Source organism: Danio rerio, chromosome 6 (assembly GCF_049306965.1).
Source record: "Danio rerio strain Tuebingen ecotype United States chromosome 6, GRCz12tu, whole genome shotgun sequence".
Classification (NCBI taxonomy): Eukaryota; Metazoa; Chordata; class Actinopteri; order Cypriniformes; family Danionidae; genus Danio; species Danio rerio.
In genome coordinates this window covers 14188306-14209671 of record NC_133181.1, presented here as the reverse complement: position 1 = coordinate 14209671, position 21366 = coordinate 14188306, and the positions used below count along the sequence as shown (strand labels likewise).

The 21366-nt window shown below is 37.5% G+C and overlaps 3 protein-coding genes across 16 annotated transcripts in view; all 3 read right to left on the bottom strand.

Annotated features, from left to right (window-relative positions):
- Positions 1–8748, bottom strand: part of ino80db (INO80 complex subunit Db) — a 23189-nt gene extending 14441 nt beyond the window's left edge. Inside the window, exons 1-5 of one of the 14 annotated variants that reach the window (XM_073953075.1) lie at positions 6340–7421; positions 5669–5762; positions 4895–5141; positions 978–1684; positions 795–903 (exon numbers count right to left, since the gene is read on the bottom strand). In XM_073953075.1, the coding sequence (XP_073809176.1) occupies positions 795–903; positions 978–1684; positions 4895–5141; positions 5669–5687 (1082 nt within the window). In that variant the 5' untranslated portion in view covers positions 5688–5762; positions 6340–7421. 14 annotated transcript variants of the gene reach the window in all.
- asic4b (acid-sensing (proton-gated) ion channel family member 4b) overlaps positions 1–21366 on the bottom strand; it is a 750743-nt gene that overhangs the window by 449513 nt on the left and 279864 nt on the right. The gene's annotated exons all lie outside the window — the stretch shown is intronic.
- ndufs1 (NADH:ubiquinone oxidoreductase core subunit S1) overlaps positions 8460–21366 on the bottom strand; it is a 25436-nt gene continuing 12529 nt past the window's right edge. Inside the window, 10 exon segments of the mRNA NM_001007765.1 lie at positions 8460–8822; positions 8942–9014; positions 9103–9237; positions 9675–9850; positions 10122–10276; positions 10390–10550; positions 15977–16106; positions 16202–16330; positions 18845–18990; positions 19100–19214. Of these exon segments, the coding sequence (NP_001007766.1) occupies positions 8731–8822; positions 8942–9014; positions 9103–9237; positions 9675–9850; positions 10122–10276; positions 10390–10550; positions 15977–16106; positions 16202–16330; positions 18845–18990; positions 19100–19214 (1312 nt within the window). The 3' untranslated portion in view covers positions 8460–8730.

Sequence of the window (21366 nt, the reverse complement as noted above, 5' to 3'; positions counted from 1 at the left end):
TATTAGCCCTCCTAAATTATTAGCCCCTCGTTTATTTTTTTCCCTTAATTCTGTTTAATGAAGATTTAATGAAGATTTTTTCAACACATTCATAAAATAATAGTTTGAATAACTCATTTCTAATAACTGATTTATTTTAGCTTTGCCATGATGACAGTAAATAATATTTTACTAGATATTTTTCAAGACACTTCTATACAGCTTAAAGTGACATTTAAAGGCTTAACTAGGTTAATTAGGATAACTAGGCAGGTTAGGGTAATTAGGCAAGTTATTGTATAACCATGGTTTGTTCTGTAGACTATCGAAAAAAAATTTTTTTTTTTTAATTATTTAAAACTGCTTTTATTCTAGCCGAATTAAACAAATAAGATTATCTTCAGAAGAAAAATTATTATCAGACATACTGTGAAAAATTCCTTGCTCTGTTAAACATCATTTGGAAAATATTTTAAAAAGAAAAGAAAATTTCAAAGGGGCTAATAATTCTGACTTCAACTTTATGTCAATATCTTAGACATGCAGTTCAGTTTAGAACTAGCCTTAACAATTGTCTTTAAAACTGTGTGTGAAGTGTCAAGTGGTTCCAAAGCTGAAAACTGTTGAAACCGGTAATCGTTGGCTTCCATAGTAATAAAAACAAATACCATGAAAGTCAATGGATACCAGTTTCCAACATTTTTCAAGTGAAGTGTGAGTAAATGATGACAGAACTATCCCTTTAAGTGTATCATCACCTCCTGAAAACAAAGACATCTATTATAATGTGTTTGGCAGTGGAGTATGGAATGTACCTTTCCTCAGAGCGCTTCTCTTGTAGTCTCTGGCACTGATATGACACTAGTTTCCAGTCGCCATCTTCCTCCTCGCTGTCTTCTGACCAGTCAAGCCCTGGAACACAAGCTGCGTTTTGTCACGAAAACAATTCAATCCAAATTACCCTTTAAATGTCAAAGTCTCAGGCCACAGTTGCTTACCTAAATGTGAGTTCAGGTCTTGAAACCTCCCCTTGTGTTGGTCCATCAATCTATGTAACTTCTTTAAACACGGAGCTTGCTGTTGCATGGCAACAGTGCATTTTTTGATTAATCGACTTTGTGTGTCATCGCAACATGGTGCCATCCCTGAAGCTGCAGGGACAACCTTTTTGTCAAAAGCATGATTAAGGTCCAGTTTAATCTTGTTATCAGTTGAATCTTTCGAGCCCTGATGGGTGTCCTGAAGACTTGATGAGGTTTTGAATAATGAACCTGAACGAACTGTAGGAGTTGCTGCGCGGGGGGAGGAGGGGTTTATGGGTGTTTGTGTGGCTCTTCCAGTTAAAAGAGGAGGGAGACAAGAATGTGAAAGGGTTGAAGGAAGAGAGGAAGTTCTGAGGTGGTTTGCGTCCACGCTGTGATCTTGCTGCTTCTGTTTATGGTTCAGAGTTTCTTGAGGTTTCTTCAGGAATGCGCCACTTGATTTGAACATTTTTTCTTCCTTGTAAAAAGCAAAGGGATCTGAGGGAAGTAGACAAACCAGGGCAGGTGGAGGGGATGGAGGTAAAATCTCAAGTCCGTTGTGGGTCTTCAGAGCCAAGGATGGAACAGTGATATTGAGGGCCAGAGACTCGATGGTATCTTGTTTCTTCTTTCGCTCCTTCTTGGGAAGGACACCCATAACCTGAAGGTGACTATTACAATACCTGAAAGACAAATACACTGCTTTTAGTATCCTTTTAACTAGGGATGTCCCGATCAGATTTTTTTGCCCTTGAGTCTGAGTCATTTGATTTGAGTATCTACAGATACCGAAACTTAATCTGATATTTCTATAATACAAAAAAAAAAGAATAAATACGAGTGAAAAAACAGATCCAGGATGTGCCAGTAATGTGCTTTTAGGAACTGTAGATGCATAACTACAGATATCAAATATACAAATATCTGATGTTAAATTATACTAAACATTTACTATTTTAGGTCTGTTAGGATTACTTAAATGATTTACATTTGTTAAATGCCAGAATAATGATTTTTGATTAATAATGAAAGATTTTTTTGAGAATTTTTAATTAATTTCTAGACAGTCAAAAGTTCATTTCTTTGGTATTTTTTTTTGCTTTGCTTTTAAACTGTGTAACTTTGGTCAAATGTTTTTGGTATCCTTCCACAGGCTTCTCACAGTAGTTTGAAGGAATGTTGGCCCATTCCTCCGGACAAAACTGGTGTAACTGAGTCTGATTTGTTTGCTGTCTTTCTCACACAAGCTTTTTCAACTCTGCCCACAAATTTTCTAATGTTTAATGTTAATGTCTAATCTTTCTTATGCTTGTGGCTGTTTTTGCCCCATTGACTTTCATTATAATGACATTTTTTGATTGCAAAGGCATGATAGCATATAATCATGCATAAGACTGAGCGACTAATCGAAAAGTAATCAAAATCGACATTCAGAACCTATAATCAATCAAATTTTTTCAGGTATATCTTTACAATTACTTTCCTTACCGTGTGTGAAATCATTTGACCCAGCTCTGTCAAGCCCGAATAATACTTATTATATTATGATTTACCCTTCTGCCAAGGGCTCGTGTACAGTCCGGCGAAGGCTTCGCATACCCACGCACCTCACAAAAAATGTACTTGCACGTCACAACGACACAAGCTTTGTGATAGGGCGGTTTGGTAGCGGTGACGACGATGGGCTGTGCAGAGAGCTGCGTTTTAGGCAGTGTGTGTTTTAATTTCAGATGTTCAGCGTTGATATTCAATAAATAATCACAGATAGTGGATAGTGTGTAAATTTTAAAATCAAGTAATGCACCCTACATTCAAAAATCTCTCTCTTGTAAAATGTGAGCATATTTACTGTACAAAACTTGCCACGGAACTATGTAAAAAGGAAATTGAGTAAATAAAATAATTGCTTATTAATCGTAATCGAGTTAAAATGTTCAATTAATCAAGATTTAAATTTTAGGCCAAATCGCCGTGACCTAATCATGCATTCTTGATTGTTGCTGGTTTTCCCTGTTGGGAAGAGGTCAAATGTGTAATTTTTACTGTTGATCATCAGTTGGTAGCAACAACCCTTTAGATAGACCTGTGCAAAAACGTTTCTGTGTTCTATGATGTAAAACAGCAGATCATACACATAAAAGTGTCCAAGAAGATGTCCAAAATCTTTACATGCATTGACCTAGAGACTGTTTAGATGCATGTCACTGATGAAAAGACGACTGATGTTTACTGTATGATGACCGAAACAGCCTTAAACACCCAGCAGGCAAAAGACGTCAACATGACACCAGGGGCCTGTTTCAGAAAGGAGGTTAAGTGAAAACTCTGAGTAGTAAGACTCTGGGTTTTCCGTTTCAAAATGGCAGGTTTGTTAAACTCAAGAAATCAGGGTAAGTCAAGCCTGTTTCTGAAAGAAAGGTAACTTTAACTCAGAGTCAGTTACTGTGGTAACTTACTCTGTGAATCTAACCTGGTCAGAAGCAGGTTTTATTCTCTAAACTCTGAGTTTCTGTCGGTCTCCTCCCCTTTTTAAAGATGAAGCGTATTTCTCGCCTTAGCCTTACGTTTCCACACACCTATTTTAGAGCTCATTTTGGAGATGTGCAAAAAATTATTGATAGAAACGTCATGATTCACATAACTTTTGAAAATACATATAATAAAACATGTGCATAACTGAGTAGGATAAACTTTTATTTTTTGATAAGAAAAGATGCGCATAAACTACGAAGTGCACTTAACAAATTACAGTATGTACATTAAAAACAGGTTTGTTAGAGATGATGATGAAAATGTGTGTGAATAGACAAACCAGCAGACTGAGCACACTGTAGAACATCTTAAATGTTGTTTTAGTCATTCTAAAATGCCTTGACTGTTTCAGTATTAGTGTATAATATTAATTACCTCAGAGCGTCTAGAGCGTGTCAAGATCTCCGCGTCTGGCCTTAAACGCCCCCACGTGTTCATTGTGTGTCAATTGTCTTCTGAGGCGCAAGTACATTAATTAAATAAAAAATCATTGACGCAGCTTCTTCTACCGCAGTAAATTCTGTTTTTACTGTTGATATTTGGTGCAAGTAATTCAGGAAGTGACGATTGTGTTCTCTTTGACTCGTTGGATAAAAACGCTGCTTTATTAGAATCTTTTAGGCGTTATTCCAGATTTGCACAAATTTATGTAAGCCTGTATTTTGATGGAAACACAGCTATTGCCTACATTTTTGTCACACACAGAACAAAGTCACGTACGAGGCTTGTCCTTTTTTCATAAATAATTAGCTTAATTAGTTTCACTAATGGTTGCTTCATTTTTAAATATATACACTCATATTTGCTACAACTTTGCATGAGCAGATCAAGTTCAGTCGGAGAAATAAATAGTGATCTCTTTTATAAGATGTTGCCATAGTCATTCATAATATCTGTGCTCTATTGATGCCTTTTTATAGTCACAGTGTGCACGCTTGACTCTGAGTTGGTCTACTCAAAGTTGATTGACCTAACTCAGATCAGCTGTTCTGAAACCGAAAACTCAGAGTTTTTAATTTCTCGGCAAATCAACTCAGAGTTCAAGTTTAAACTCCAAGTTGTTTGAACCTCCTTACTGAAACAGGCCCCGGATTGCATGGGTGTCATGACTTTGTAAATAAAGTGTCATTATAATGGAAGTCAATGGGGCAAAAACAGCTCCAAACATAATGAAATAGTACATTTTCTAAGCATTTTCCCAAATTATGTGTTAAAAAAAGATTTGTCACCAAACACAAAGAAAGTTACGGCCAAATTAGTACTCAAAATTCGCCCAGAGTGGATGAAAACATCCCAAACAGCACACAAAGGTTAAACATGCAGATTATTTTCGTTTAATAAATGTTATTCCAAAAACCTACTTGCGTTCGTGAGCCTTGGGTATTGGGTTGGTGCAGCGCTGGCTATTGTACTTGGCTACATATTCGCACTGCCTGAAGGGAGCAGTTCGGTCCTCGAGCACATGGCGGATGCAGAAAGCATAACCGTTGAGCCTGCGCTGCTTGCAGAGCTTAGGACTGTATGAGCACAGAGGCTTGTGGTCCACCTCCGAGTAGTGGATGTGTTTGCCTTCATACATCCCAGGGCTGGAACTCTCCGGAACATCAGCTGAGGAATTAACGGCTTGTGAATGAGACACAATTATGACAAAAACGTGAGTAATTTACAAAAGGTCCACCAATATATATGTATGATGGGTGCTGACCCCATATTTCAAGCTTCGCATCATGAATGATTAGTATTCAAAAGTATTTTTAATATAATTCAAAGTATTTTTAATTGATTTGAGTTAATTTTTAAAATAATGCTTTTCCATACAAGATTCTGAGTCAAAAATAACTTACTACTTTTAATATTGTTCAGTTTATTATACACACACTGTGCAATTTGGACATCAGTTCTATAAAACAATATGGATTCTGACTGACTGTCTATGTTAATCAACTGGAGAAAGAGATCATTCCAAATCTGACGCCAATTATATAAAAATTTTATTATAATAACTATATTCCTTTCTGTGAACGTTCCTTTAGCGTATGGTGCCCTTTGTTTCTCTAACTATTCACAAAATCAAAAGGTATGTGATATCTACACTTTAAATTAAATTTAGTGTTTGAAAACCATGTAGTGTATACCAGAATTTACATGATCCATTTTATTAAACTCAATTGCAGGAAACTCCAGCTTGATCCTCCAGCTTGATCCTGAAGTTCGGCTAAACTGTCCCTACTAAAAAAAAAACAGCTTAAACCAGCCTAGGCTGGTAGGCTAGTTTAAGTTGGTCGACCAGGCTGGTTTTAGAGGGGTTTTGGCCATTTCCAGCCTGGTCTTAGCTGGTCAGGCTGAGAGATGACCAGCTAAAACCAGCTTGACCAGCCTTGCCATGCTGAGAGCCCAGCCAAAACCAGCTATGTCTATGTCTATATGGCCAGCCTGGTTTAAGCTGGATTTAGCTGGCCATTTTCCAGCCTGACCAGCTAAGACCAGGCTCGTTGGCCAAAACCCCTCAAAAACTAGGCTAGTCAACCAGCTAAAACCAGCCAACCAGTCTAGGCTGGTTTAAGCTGGATTTTTCAGCAGGGATATACTTTACACAGACACATAATGATAGCTAGTTGACATTTAGAGAGCAAGTAAATCAAAGCTCTCAGATCTTGAATAGCACTTACTAATGTATACAAAACCATAAAGGTTATGTCTCTATAATCAAAGTCGACCAGCTATAAAACCATGAACATAAAAATTACACACTTGCTTATCCACGTCAAGTGACATTCAATTTAAAAAGAGCTTTCATTTTAATCACCTCCGACATTTAACAAATCTGAACTCTGCGTTTCAAAGCACCCCTAAAAGCATGCAGTGTGTAGGTTACTCGGCATAAACAGCTCAAATCATTAAATATTAAAGTGACAGGAAGACGGGAAAGTAACCCCTGTTTTAAGCAATCAATGACACTTTAAAAACAGCTGGTGTAAGCAGAGCTTTTAGCAGGTGAAGCACTAAATCATAAAACGATGGCTCATAAAAGAGTTTGGGCAGAGTACAATACGTTTGACATGCAAAGCAACTTTGAAAACGCAAGGGGACGGTGGACAACCCGCCTCCTACTCTATCATGTACTTGGGCAGCACTATCAGTTACTTTTGAGGCAAGGATTGAGCAAGTTGGGTGTAGCGCCGAAGTAACACTTTTGATTCTTTTAACGGAAAGATACGGTCAAAAAATGTAAAGCGGAAGAATGCTATTCTTTGTTGCGACGTAGAAACATTTCGGCCGTATTTTGAAACTTTGTAACGTTTGTCGGAGTACTTATTTAAGTGGCTAAGCCGCTCGGGACCGATAATAAGCAATAATACCCGTACGCCTCGTCGACTACCGGAGACGTTTGAAAGTTTCGAGGGTCTTTAATTCGGAGTACTTTCGCGCATTTGCGTTGTAATAATATTACAAGAAAAACCGGTTTCCGATACACATTTTGTCAACAAATGTTCCTTTATTTGTGCGTAATTCGTAGTTACCGTTGGCCTCTGAAACCTTCCGAATCCCCCCGAGTCGAGTAACGAGGCACCCGCCTTCCAGTGCGCGATAAGCGGGCTTCCGCCTTCACTTGAGTCCGATGCTTCCCGGCAGCCGCTCAGCCTTCGGTCGCTGCGGCCTGTGCTAAACAAGCTACGCTGATCTTTTCATACGGTCGACGGCTACTGCTCTCAACGGGGCTATTCAGCCTCTACCTATCCACTCTCCGCTAGCGGAATTACTTTTTAACGCATGCATTTAATTTTATACGAATCCTACAGGCACATCTTTGTCGATTATTGAACTAAAACTAGCCGTACACAAGGAGAAGGGGGTGTTGGTTTAGTCATCGGATGCGAGGCTTCTTACAGCACAACTACAGGCACTGGGGGGACATGACAACAGCCGACAGTGCAACAACAACCTCTGCAACCATTTTGGAATTCAACTTTGTATGTTCATTGTCGGCTTTAAGAAAGATGACAGACCTCGCAAACACACAATACAGATTGAACATTTGACTGTCTGTCTGTCTAAAGTGTTCAGGCCGGCGAGAAGTTTTATTTAAGCCGCACACATTGATTTTAAGTTTGAGGGATCTCCCCCAAAGTCTTTTCCGACAGCCTCCTCTTACGCGTCTCATCCATGCCTGGAATGACATCACCAACTTCAAATTCACTGCAATCTCACGTGCCAAGATAACATTAGTTTGTGTCAAAATTTATATCGCTGCTATTTCAACAAACTGTTAGCAAGACGACAAAGCTCCAGATAAAACCTCTAAGGCAGGTGAGAGTGGGTGCAAAGAGATTTCGAAGTGTGTCTAAAGGTTGCCCCCTATCAATCCACTTCAGTGATGTCAGCATGATCTTAATACAGTTGCAGAAGAATTGTATGCAAAAGTGTTTGACATTATTAATAATCAAATGTTTACATGCCCTAGAGTTAAAAACAAAATCATGATAAATCCATTCATTTGCCATTTAGGAAAATATAATGAATTAAAAATAATCTAACAACTACAGTTTGTTCTCTGCATTACACTGCACTTGTACCTATAAAGGGATAGTTCACCCAAAAACTCATTTACTCACTCTTTAATTGTTCCAAATCTGCTAAATTCACCTGTTGAACACAAAATAAGATGTGTTGATGAAGGCTGTAGCCATTAACTTAGAATAGCCAAGAAATGGAAGTAAATGGTTACAGTTTTTTAGCTGTTATACATATCTTCTTTTGTGTTCAACAGAATAAAGAAACTAATAAAGCTTTGCAACCACTTCAGGATGAGTACATTTAATAGAACGCATTTTCTCCTCACATTTCCATTCTAGCCTCCAAATAAACAGATTTTCCACTGCGCATGTACTATGAATACCCAGCGATGTAAATGGCGACAATAGTATATTGATATAATACATTTTATTTTTATTCATCATAATAAGAGCTTTCCAAAACAAAGCAGACCTCATTCAGATTCATCGTGGGAATGAAAACTTTACAACACCGTTCAAAGCCTATTTAAATATGAGCACGTTTTAATTAGGCTCTTGTGCAGCCCGTGCAAGAACACAGAGAGCTGAGTAAGCAGAAACAGAGGTTTGTGTTCGTTCATGTACGTGACGAAGACTACTTTTGTGCGTAGTACTACGGACAGATCGGTATGCCTGAAAGGTTTTTAACAAATTGAGGGCTCATCAACCGCTGCTGCTCCCTCCGTCACAGCTTTCACACACTTGGCCATTGTCGGAGAAGCTCTGCTGATGGGGTCTGTGGTGGAAGACAAACAAAGACAAAATAAATAAGTTGAAAGACATACATTTTGCTTACAGGATTACATCTTGCATTTAAGAATAATAATAATTAAATGAATATATTTGTTTCTCTACCTGTCATGTAGAAATCCTTTACTGTGAGCTGAGGAGGGACAAGAGGAGCTGCAAGCAATGACTGATTCACAGCCTGACGAGAAAGAAAGACATTACTGATCTGTTCAAATAGTTCAGATTTCAAACTAATTTTGTACTTGGAGTAGGGAAAAAACACTTACATTTGAAAGCTCATGGGCCTGTTTGAAATAATTGGCTTCCTCTACATCATCGTATCTCACCAGGTTAGGAGAAACCTCAGCCAGCCTTCTCCTTACCTCATCCAGTGTGTCATACGGCAGCGTGACTCCTACCAACTGAGTACACACACACAACAAAATCAACAACATAAGAATGTAGACTAAACAACACGCACTTTAATCTAGAAGACAGCTCTATCTTATAGATGTGCACAGTTGTGAGTTTATCTCTTTAACTTTCCTCCCTAAATAAGTAGAACTAGAGTTTGGAACTCACAATTGTATGCTGTAAACTTGTATTTGCAAGTTAAAAATGTATTTATTTTTGAATTCCGTTTACATATAGCAACTAAAAACATTCAGGTTTAAAAATAGCAAATGTTTTTTAAAAAATAAGTCAGAAACTTACTTTAAATTATTGGTGTCCAAATAAACGTAGTCAGTGACTGCTTTTTTTTTTCTAACATTCTTCAGATTATCTTGAAATTAATAAACAATTTGAACCACCTAAGTGCCTATCCCTAAACTATACCTATTAAGTACAAAAATTTTACCTCAGAAACGGCACGCAATATCTTCCAGTCCTCACGTGCCATACCCGGAGCGGTGACTGCCACCCTGGTCTGCTGTGCACGGCCCTCTGTGTTGACGTAGGTGCCAAACTTTTCAGTGTACGCAGCACCAGGCAAGATGACATCAGCAATAGGTGCACCTACATCACCATGGTGACCTGGACAAGCATTTGTTACCATTAATCCCAAACTAATATGATTGATGTTCAGGGATGTCCAAACTCGAGGAGGGCCAGTGTCCTACATATTTTTGCTCCAACTTCCTTCAACACACCTGCCTGGAGGTTTTTGTATACCCAGAAAGAGCTTGATTAGCTGGTTCAGGTGTGTTTAATTGGAACTAAAATATGCAGGACACCGGCCCTCCAAGATCGAGTTCGGGCACCCCTGGTGGCATATAACACAAAAAGTGCAACTGTGGTTACTGACCCTGGTAAACGATAAAGCTATCTTTAGGAAGGTCTGCTCTGGTGATGCATCCGGCATCAGCTCCCAGGAGAAACAGCACTTTGGGAGGATTCTTCCGAATGGCATCAACACCAGGTTTATAACCCAAGTCCAGAGCTGCCACTTGACTGGCCACCCTACAAACGTGTATATGATAACATCAGATCTTGTGGGAAAAAAATGGTCTACAAACCCAATTCTTTTAATCACAGAGAACATCAAAACTGAGACAAAGTAGGCAACGGCTGACCTGTGCAGTACATTGAGAACCTTCCATCCCTCCTCAACACCACTGCTGGCCCGAGCATTTTGAGCAATTGTGGACACAGCCTTTAAGATGGCTGCCCCATCATCCCTCTGAAGAGCAGAGCTACCCACCACCACGATAGGCTTTTTGGCTTGGCCGAGGTCCTGAAATACAAACTCTAATTCAATAGGTAATTTCTGATAATGTCATGCTTGGAGACAATGCATGACTAGCTAGTTAAAGTTAGTTTAAAGGATTAGTTCATCCAAAAATCGAAATTCTGTTATTATTTACTCACCCTTATAATGTAACCTCTCAGAGACCTTTGTTAAAGGGTCACGAAACACATTTTTTGAGCTGTTGACAGTCGTATATGTGTCCCACACTGCTAAAAACACTGTTAGGACACCTATATTTCACTAAAAAGTGTAAATTGGTTGTTTTTGCGTTATTTCAAGCAAATTCGTACTTCCGGTTTGAAACGAATTTTTGAAGCTGCGTCACGGTCATGACATAATAGTGTTGTATTCCAGCGTGCAGACTGGACGTCTGTGCCAGAGTGTGTCTTATTACGTCGTACAGTGTGATGCATTAATGCATGAGTAAGGCTTGGTTCAAACCAATCAGCGCGCTCCATTGTGCAACTTCATTAATATTCATTACTGTCATAATGTTTAGACGACAGAGACGCCATGTTGTGTTGGCAAAACAAGCGTGAAGTTTTGCTTTTATAGTTTGCTGCAGTTAAGTTTTGTTTTCATTTTCTCTCTGTGAGTGCTCAGCTGGAGTCACGCATGGATTAACAGTGTACGCGACGCTCGACAACAATAACTTGCATGTCTAAGGAGGATTATTGTTTACCTGAGACCTGTTCTCATCTGCAAACGCTGAGATCCGGATTCGCTTTAGTCTCCTCTTAATAAAGACGCGGCTCTAGTTGCTGGTGATTGTCCTATCTCTACAGATTTGGTAAGTGAGCGACCAGTGCTCTTTGTTTATTCAGTTTGTTCGTATCGAACTAAGTTAACTATTGCACCGAGTACAAACATGTTAGCACCACAACCAAACTTTAACCTAGTGTAGGATTTTCGCCGCATTTAGTGACCGGAATAAACACACGCGACTTTCTGACACTACCTGCTGTGTGCATCTAAGTTTCCGGGAAATGCTGAGTTTTTTTTTCTCTCATTCGCCGTGCGGTATCAAACATTGCATGAAAATACACGCTTAGAGCAGATCCTCGAATCAAATATTTTGTTTGTCGCGAAAGGCATGAATGAATTCCCTGAATAAAAGAGCCAAACTGCAGTTAAAGTCCACCATTTAATAATTTGGCAAATAATTCGACTACAGATGTCTATGTAAACACAGTCACTTTGTCCCCTGTGTGGGTGTGTGTTTTGACTCGGAAAGTCAGCGTGCCCAAATAGACACTCCCACACCAAGCCTCTTTACTTTCTAAGACACTCCCCCCTAAACAAAGCTGAACACGCCCACTTTCTGACTTTTTCCAAAGTAGAGGTGTGAAAACACCCTGCTGAAACGAGGGAGTTTCATGGACCTTTAATTTCTGGAACACAGATATTTATATGAAATCAGAGAGCTCTCTCATCCTCCACAGAACACAATGGCCCGAAGATGTTTAACATTTTCTGTGACTGCAGTGGTTCAACTGCAATCATATGAAGCTCCAAGCTCCTATTGTAAAACAATTTTAATATCCTCTGTCTATGCATCAGATTAGAGTGTGTTTCCTATGGGAAATATGACATTTGCATTTCACACTAATCATTCTAATGAAAATCGGTTGTATTGCCCGAAAAAAATGTGTTCCCTGACCCAGGACAGGAGAGGACATATTGGTGAAACAGTTGTGTTTACAGCAGGGTTTATACAGGCACATCCTAATGAAAATCAAGGACTTTTAAGCACTTTTTCCAGCACCTACTTTTATTTTCAAGACTGAAACGCAACGTATTGAACACCTGAAATGTATTCTCAGTAACTCATAAAAACAATGCATAGGAACTATCTATTAATTTATACAGATAAAAAAAACATTACTATGTATAATAAGTATAATAATTAATGAATAATATATTAATATTATAATAAACCAAGACTGACATGCAACGTGTAAAACACCTTAAATGTCTTTTCAGAAATTTATAAAAATACTGCATTGGAACTATCTATCGATTTATACAAATAAAAACCATTAATAATGATAATAATATAGTAATTAATCATATATTAATACTATAATAAACCTACACTAAATGTGCTTATTAATTTAATTATTTTATTTGTGGTTGTTCTCTCACAGATGGAAAGAGAACAGAATATTTGCACTCAAAAAAATCAACTAGGCATGTATTGGATTTACAAAATAAAAATTGGTCAGATTGAAAAGAACAAATCAAGTTTACGTATGTTAAATGATTAATTCATGCTATTTGAAACTGAATCAAGAAATAATCAAATGAATTTGATCAGAACATGTTCATTCAATGATACTGAGACGCTTCAAATCGACAACTCTCACTCTGGAGAGTCACTTTACATATCAGTAGGTGGCGGTAGTGCGTTTGGATGTCACCATACGAAAACAACAAGAAGAAGTATCACCGCGTGTTTTCGGCACAGTTTGGGAATTGGTTTTCCCAAGAGCTTGAATGATATGCATGTTATGTTGTTGGCTATATGTTTCCTATACATTTTATACTTTTACATTTTGAATAGGAGTACCAAAGTGAAGAAAGCTGTTTAAACTCAATTGGTAAAAAAAATGATGTTAACGTCCTACAGGTATTGCTTGGGGATCAGTTTTCTTAAGAGCCAAGGTTATTTTGTTGGCTAAATGTTTCTTATACATTTTATATTACATATTACAATTTTGGATATTATATAACATTTTGTATCAGAATATTAAAGAAGAAATTTGTTTAAATGTGATTGGTGCCTGCTAAAGGCTATAAAAAAAATATATATATATATATAACATGTTTTCTGTCCTTCTTGTGTTGAATTACTTAATTTTAAATCTTGCTTCATAGTATTGTCATTTAAAAAATGTAATTTAAGCAACTGGGCGAGGCAGTGGCGCAGTGGGTAGCACGTCCGCCTCACAGCAAGAAGGTTGCTGGGTCGCTGGTTCGAACCTCGGCTCAGTTGGCGTTTCTGTGTGGAGTTTGCATGTTCTCCCTGCCTTCGCGTGGGTTTCCTCCGGGTGCTCCGGTTTCCCCCACAGTCCAAAGACATGTGGGACAGGTGAATTGGGTAAGCTAAATTGTCCGTAGTGTATGTGTGAATGTTTCCCAGATGGGTTGCGGCTGGAAGGGCATCCGCTGCGTAAAAAACTTGCTGGATAAGTTGGCGGTTCATTCCGCTGTGGCGACCCCGGATTAATAAAGGGACTAAGCCAACAAGAAAATTAATGAATGAATTTAAACAACAATATTGAACAAGAAATTTACTAGCTGATTTAACGAGACATAATTTTGTTAAAGTAAAGCTTTAGTGTTACATTGAGTAAATTAGAATCATTTTAATTAGAATAACACAATACAAACATTTTGAGTCAATTAGTTGCAAAGAAGTTAGACTGACATATTGAAACCATGTTTTATCTACAAATGTGCTTTGTGTTCATACAACATGTTCAAAGCAGTTCAGGTTTACTTGATTGGATTAGATGCATAAAGGGTGCCACGATTAAATCATGTTCATTCAACAAATTTTTTTTTTGAGTGTGTACTCAAGTAAAAATACAATTACACTGCTAAAATAATACACTTTTCAGTACTTTTTGACTAAATTTAATTAATAAATTTAATTAATTAATTAGGAGATTGTCATTGTAAACAGTCTGAGCACACACGTGATGATGAGAGGACTTGCAGGTCATTTGAAAAATCCTATTTAAGAGCTCACATACCAGTTTTTTGTGGCTAATGAGATGACTGTGCTCTCATGTTAAAATAAAGCACTCGCGACATTTGCAGAGAAGAAAAATTGCGCAAAACCTGCATTCCCGCTCCGACATATATGTAATTCTTCAACTACGTGCACTTTTAAGTCCTTTATACAAAAATATATATAATTTTGTTAAAATAAAAAAAAATGTACTACCTTTCTATTTTATTTTTTCATATTATTCAACCTCTTTTTACCTTGTCGCACACCCAGAGTTTTAAGCTTCAAAAATGAAAATAACATTTTAAAATAATATTTATCTGGTAACTATTAATGTATCTTAATGAACCACTGTCATTTCCATCACCACACACATTTAAAAAATATATATATAAAAAGTTCTCATCCCACATTAAAAGTGTATTTACAATGTATAAGTTTGTGCTCTATTAAATATACAAATTCTGTTTATTTATTTTCTAATAAGCTCTTTACCAAATTAATATGAAATTTTAGAGGTTTACAGGTGTACAATTCAGCATACAACCTAATTTATTTCATTGACAAATGTGTAAATATTACATATATTGTGGAAAGATAGGTTAAACTAGAGATAAAAATGATCTTAGACAATGTTTGACTGCCACAACTTATTTTATTTTGAAATAAGCTGTCTATTAAGATGTGGTGAAATTCACATTTGTTCAGTTCACGATGGGAAAAAAAAATGTTAAATATGAACAATTTATCCTCTTAAAGATCTTAAAACTAGACAAATTGTTTAAAATTATGAGGCTATGTTACCATTTTTTTGAAAGTTTTTTTTACTCAACTTCACAAGGTTAAAAGTGCCCATAGTTGAAGAATAGCCCATAAACTGTATTAAACCAGGCTTCAGAAGAGTGACAAATCTGAGGCGAGTAAACTCACCGTTGGAGAGAAGAGAGCGAAACGTGTGTGTAGATTGTCAAAATGGCAGGAAGTATGTCCGTGGTTTAATTACTCGAGTTAATAACATAGACATCTCTATAGTCAAAACATCCAAAAAGCATTATTCCAATAAAACATTTGATTTTAAGTTGTTATTTTCTGCCACTTCAACACAGAAAGGCCTTTGTCCCGCCCTTATGTTTCACGCAAAACTAGACAAGGTCGACTGTGATTGGCCACTTTTCATGTCAGTCAAATCACCGTAGTTTGTGCGGGTATTTTAGCATTAAATTGTCACAAAAGTTCACAAACATTTGAATTTTTCCGGTGTGAAAATTGCATTTAAATTCTCCTAATCCTAATTTTAAGCACTTTTCAACAAAACAAGCCAATTTTCCAGGTATTCCAGGCCTCGAATTTCTTAAAGCCAAATTCAAGCACTTTAAGCACCTTGTGCGAACCCCATTACAGTTTTTTTTTTCTAAAGTGTTCATATGATTACAGTTGAACCACTGAAGGAATGTTCTGAATATGTTTTTGGGTCCTATTCTGGGCATCTCAGGACTGTTGCCATCTATGAACGCTCTCGGATTTTATCTAAAATATCTTAATGTGAGTTCTAAAGCTAAACAAAGGTCTCATGCGATTGGAACAACATGAGTTCATTCAGAATTAGCAGAATTTGCGTTTTTGAGTGAACTAACCCTTTACGCTGACAAACTTCAACAACACCATATAATGCTACCTTGCAGAAAGGATGTGTTCCAGCAGCAATGTCCTGCAGAACCTGTGTGGTTTCACCCAGATGGTTGTAAGAGTAGCTCAGATCCACATCATGACCCACCATGGCCACTTGGAGCTCATTATGCAACCAACTGAATAATGGTATAAAAAGAAAACAGCAAGGTGAAGTGAAATGACACCCAGTTGTCTGGTTAAAACGGTTGCAAATAGCACACAGTGGCTATACCTCTTGCGGATACGTGCATTGAAGAGAGGAGCCTCATAACGAGGGTTTGTCCCAATCAGTAGCAGAAGGTCACACTCCTCAATACCAGTGATACGGCTGTTCAAGAGGTAATTGGAGCGCAGGTCGGATCTAAGGAGCCAACAGAGTAGAATTAGTTTAAATGCTTAAGGAATAGTTACGCCAAAAAAAGAACAGTCCGTCATTAATTGTGACAAGAAACCAAAATATTCAAACAATGAATGAAGATATTTACCTGCATTAAAAGTTCATAACAAACATTATTTTCTATCTTTAACACCATTCATGAAGAAACCACTTGGATTTTTCCAAACTCAAATGTTCTTGTGTCTGGTGTCAAGCAAGACTGTATAAGCTGTTGTTTTCCATATTTAAAGTGCTGATGATGAATGTTTTATGTGAATAAAAGCCTAAATTAGATCTATTCATCAAATGACCCCTATAAACACTCTTATTTTTAAGTTTGCGCTTTAATGAATGGAGAGAAATCTTTTAGGTTGCAATCAAATTAACTTAATTTAGCATTTCAAGGATGAACGCAAGTCTAATGGGTTTAGAAAGACACAAAGGTGAGTAAATGATCACAGTTTTCTTTCTGGAACAATTATCAGTAAACCTATCAGGACTTTCTGAAATCAAGTCAGACAATAATTCAACAAGGATGACTGTTGTTACATGCTGAAGTTAAAATAGCTTGAAAGGCAAAAGCAGGAGTTTTTTTTTAGTGTTTTGAGTTTATGATTTAGTTGCTTTGGTGTTCTGGGTGACTGCAAAGTGGTTACTTATTTGCACATGTCATATTCTTGGTCATAAGCAGGGCCAGACGGAATCTGCGGACGTTTTTTGCTATTTCTGCTGAGAATTTTGGTAAAAATCTGCGTATTTCTGCGTATTTATTTTGGGAGTATCCAGAGGAGTATCATAACTAAAACCTTAATATATTAAATAAAAAGTAATAAATTACTGAATACAAACTGGATAAATTCAGATTTACACATTTACTCAAGTAAATAAACAGAATTAATAATGGGCTAAAAATCTGCAGAAATCTGCGGAATCATAAGTACGCCCACACAGAATCTGCACACAGAATTCCCCAGATTTTTAGCCCATTATTGAGTCTGTTTATTTACTTGTGTAAATGTGCGTAAATTTATATTTATTCAGTTTAAAAAATTTATTTTAGTAATATTATTGCCTATAATGAAAATATGTATATGATTTATTTACAATATAGTTAGTAAAGTAATATTTTCTGTCTTTTAGAAGATATTATATGAGAGAATTGCTTTGTTTACCAAATAAAGTGGATCTAATTGGATTTGCATTGTAAACATTAAAATACAAGTTAAAAGGGTATTAATTTTCATTTCATATATTGAGGTTTTAGTTATGATACTCCCAAAATCATTCTGCATAAACTTTAACCAAAATTCTGTGCAGAAATAGCAAAAAATGTCAGCATATTCTGTCTGGCCCTAGTCATAAGTCATAAGGGTTAGTTCTTCCTGAAATAATAATAATAATAATCTGTAATCATTTACTCATCTTCAAGTCATTCCAAACACACAAGAAATTTAAATATCTTCAGATAATAAATGAGGATAATTTAAATAAAATCTTGGATTCTTATCGCCCATGAATGATGCTTCAAAATATAAAAAAAAAATTAAATTGAGTCGTTTAATCCAATAATCTTGATAATCGTGATTAGTTTATAAGATGAACAGGTTTGTAGGCCTACATTCTCAATAATGAATATTGATCAGCAAATATTCACAACATCTAAATTTGGTCACAGAAGCTCAAGCATGCTGGTTTGATGTTGAGTGGGGGAAAAAAATTGTAGTATTGAAAAAGAACTAATTATTTCTGTGTACATCTGAGTCTCTCAAGAACCAATAAGCCTTTATCATGCAAGTTGATCAAAGTTATTGATCAAAGGATTTGTGTTTTTGGTCTGTTGATAAACATTTTTATCAACCGTGTGTATTGAGTGAAAGAAATTCAATGGAGGAACAAAATTGTCTAGTCATTAAAAATACCTTTATTTGTGTTGTGAAGGTAAACAAAAGACTTTTGGATTTGGAACAACTTGAGGGTGAGTAAGTTATGACAATTTTCAGTTACACTATTTTGAGTCACATTAGCTACTGTGTACTAAAAGTAAGTGCAGTGTACTTATTGTGTTGATATGGTACTGCAGAAGATTTATGGGGTTTTTAAGCTGGGATATGTGTAGGGTTAGGGACAAGTTCGGTGGTATAAGTAGGACAAAGGGTGTGTTAAAGTGTAAGGATAAACTGTAATTATAAATGTAATTACAAAAACTAATTACATGCACGTACATTTTAAATATGAGTACAATGTATGTACATAATAAGTGCATTGTACCAAATTATTCATTCATATGTACATAAATGGTATATAATGTGACTTAAAATAAAGTGATAACAAATTTACATAATTTAAAATGGGTAAACTAACCGCTTTGAGCAATTGCAAAATAGATGTTTGCAGTAATAGTATTACTTTTATGTATACACCAGTATATCCTTGAAATCAGTGTGAACAAAAAAGTAATTATGACTGAAATTAGACAGGCTAGATTTTATGAGGACTCACCCAGCACCAGCCATTGGGAAGATCTCTTCAGTGCAGAGAGACTCGCTGTCCAGTTTGTTCAGCAGGTCCTTCAGAGCCACCAGTGCCTCAGCGTCCACCATCCCACCAGCAATAGCTCCAATCTCAGAACCTTTAACTCCCTGGAGCTGCAAAACATAAATCACAACCACTGAAATCTTTTGTCTACAAATGTAACAGTGCATCACACTAAAATGATTCTTGAACGCTTCAGGTTTATAATATGCAGTCACTCACTGCTCCGGCCACACGCGTAAGGACATCTTCCCAGGTGGTGGAAACCAGCTGCCCGCTAGCATCCCTTACCATGGGCTGGGTCAGACGCTGCCTCTTCAGCCCATCATAAGCAAACCTTAAAGATGGTGACACCAGGCTAAGAATGAGTGTGTGTGAACCAAGACAGAGGTGTTTTCATATTAAAGAAGTCCCATTATGCCCCTTTTTACAAGATGTAAAATATAAGTCTCTGATGTCCCTAGAATGTGTATGTGTAGTTTCAGCTCTTTAAAAAAATGCCCCATATAGGCTTTCATCAAAACTTGGTGACTGTCACTTTAAATTCAAATGAGATTGTGCTCCCTGCTCTCTCATGTTTCAGCAAAGCGGTGGATTACAAAACAGAACTAACATTATTTCTGTGAATGCCAAAATAAGTGGTTCAGAAGAGACTACAATGTTCTATTATGCATCTTAAACCTCAACTTTTATAATGCCTCTTAGGCCCCGTTTACACTAGTGCGTTTTAGTTTTAAAACGGCGTTTTAGATCACAAACGATCCGCGTCCACACTAGCGTTTCACCTAGCATCTCTGAACATATCTCCGTCCACTCTACGCCACCAAAAACGTATATCACGTGACGATTCGCTCACTCTGGGCATGTGCGTTCTAGTATGAACAGAAAGCATACATCTCGCTCGGCATTTTGTTATTGTTAGTCAACAAACGCCGGTTAAACATTAAACGCGATGGCAAAGAAAGCAAGAGAGGTATTTTTGTGGACAGACGACGAGGTTGAGTTGTTACTAAACGTAACAAATGAATCACTGCATAATGGCGCCTAAAACAGACAATAGTGCAAACAACGCTCCCTTTCTGTGCCCATGTTGTTTACAGTACTGTCTTCCGGTAGCGTTAAAGCCATGTGTTATAGTCATGTGATAGGGACTTGACGAATAAGGGAAGGATACGCAATGACACAAAAGCCCCAATTAGGTAGCGAATCTCAGCAGCCCCGCCTCCGTTTTCAGATGTCTCAGTTTTTCCTCATCCACACTAAAACGGAGCAGCAGCGTTTTAGAATGAAAACGGCCTCTCTAGCGTTTTCAAAACGCCCCGTTTTCGGCGCTCGAGAACTCCGGCGTAGTGTGGATGGATGGTGTAAAAAACGAAAACGCATTAGTTTAAACGGGGCCTTAGTCGCTGACAATGTTTTCAGCAGGTACAGAGTGAAAACTTTTCATGGCGACAGCTGCTTCTCACTCAGAGCTGTCTAAGGGTGCTTTCACACCTACACTTTTGTTTCGGAACCGGTCTCGTTTGCCCAGTTAGCGTGGTTCATTTAGCATATGTGAAACCAGCAATCGCACTAGGATCCGCGCTCTGAGATCGCTTGAATGAGGTGGTTGAAAACGATTGAAACGAACACTGGAGCAGATCCCAGCGCAGTTATATCACAGTGTTTTATGGATATGTAATAAACATACGGCTATATGAAGAGAGAATTATGAGTAGGGCTGGAAGGAATGTGAGGAGAGTTTACTCACACGTGACTTGTTTTAGCTCTTTTGGTCCGTTTAGAAACTTTGCAGTGTGAAAGCGAACCGCTCCAAGAGCAACAATGCATAGATATATACACTAGATATCGCATAGGGACCCTCAGCATGCGTCAATAGCGCCGCCACATTGGTACAGTGCTCCCAGGACAAATGTCATTCAACCGCACTAGTCAAGACAGTGTTATTACGTAAAGATGCGGGACTTTAGCACTGTCTACAGGTGTAGTAACAAGAAAACAAAGCACAAAGGCAGAACATTTCATAGGTAATATTACGTTTTTTTCTGTTTATAAATGTTCTGAATTTTTCTGCTAAACAGGTAACGTTATTGATGATAATACAGTCACTTACTGCATTCATCATAAGGCAAAGTAGCTCCAACTCGCACTAAACACTCGGCTTATGCTAGTTTTGTTGAATAAAATCAGCAAACAATGCAAAAAAAATATGACAACGAGATGCTGCGCTGCCAGAAACTTGTATTATTGTCGGCTAACGTTAGTGAAAGAGTCGTTCGGAGAATTCATTCACAAACGAATCGCTCTCTCTGCGTCAGTATGAGAAGTGAAAGCAGGAGAGGAGGTGTGTTTCAGGACACAGATTATATTAAATTTAACAGGGAGGGTGAATGGTACATTTCTGTACACACAAACACAAGCTTGTTGTCAGGAATGCCCGTGCGGTCACTGATCCATCAATGTAGAAAAGTGATGTAAAATTATAATTT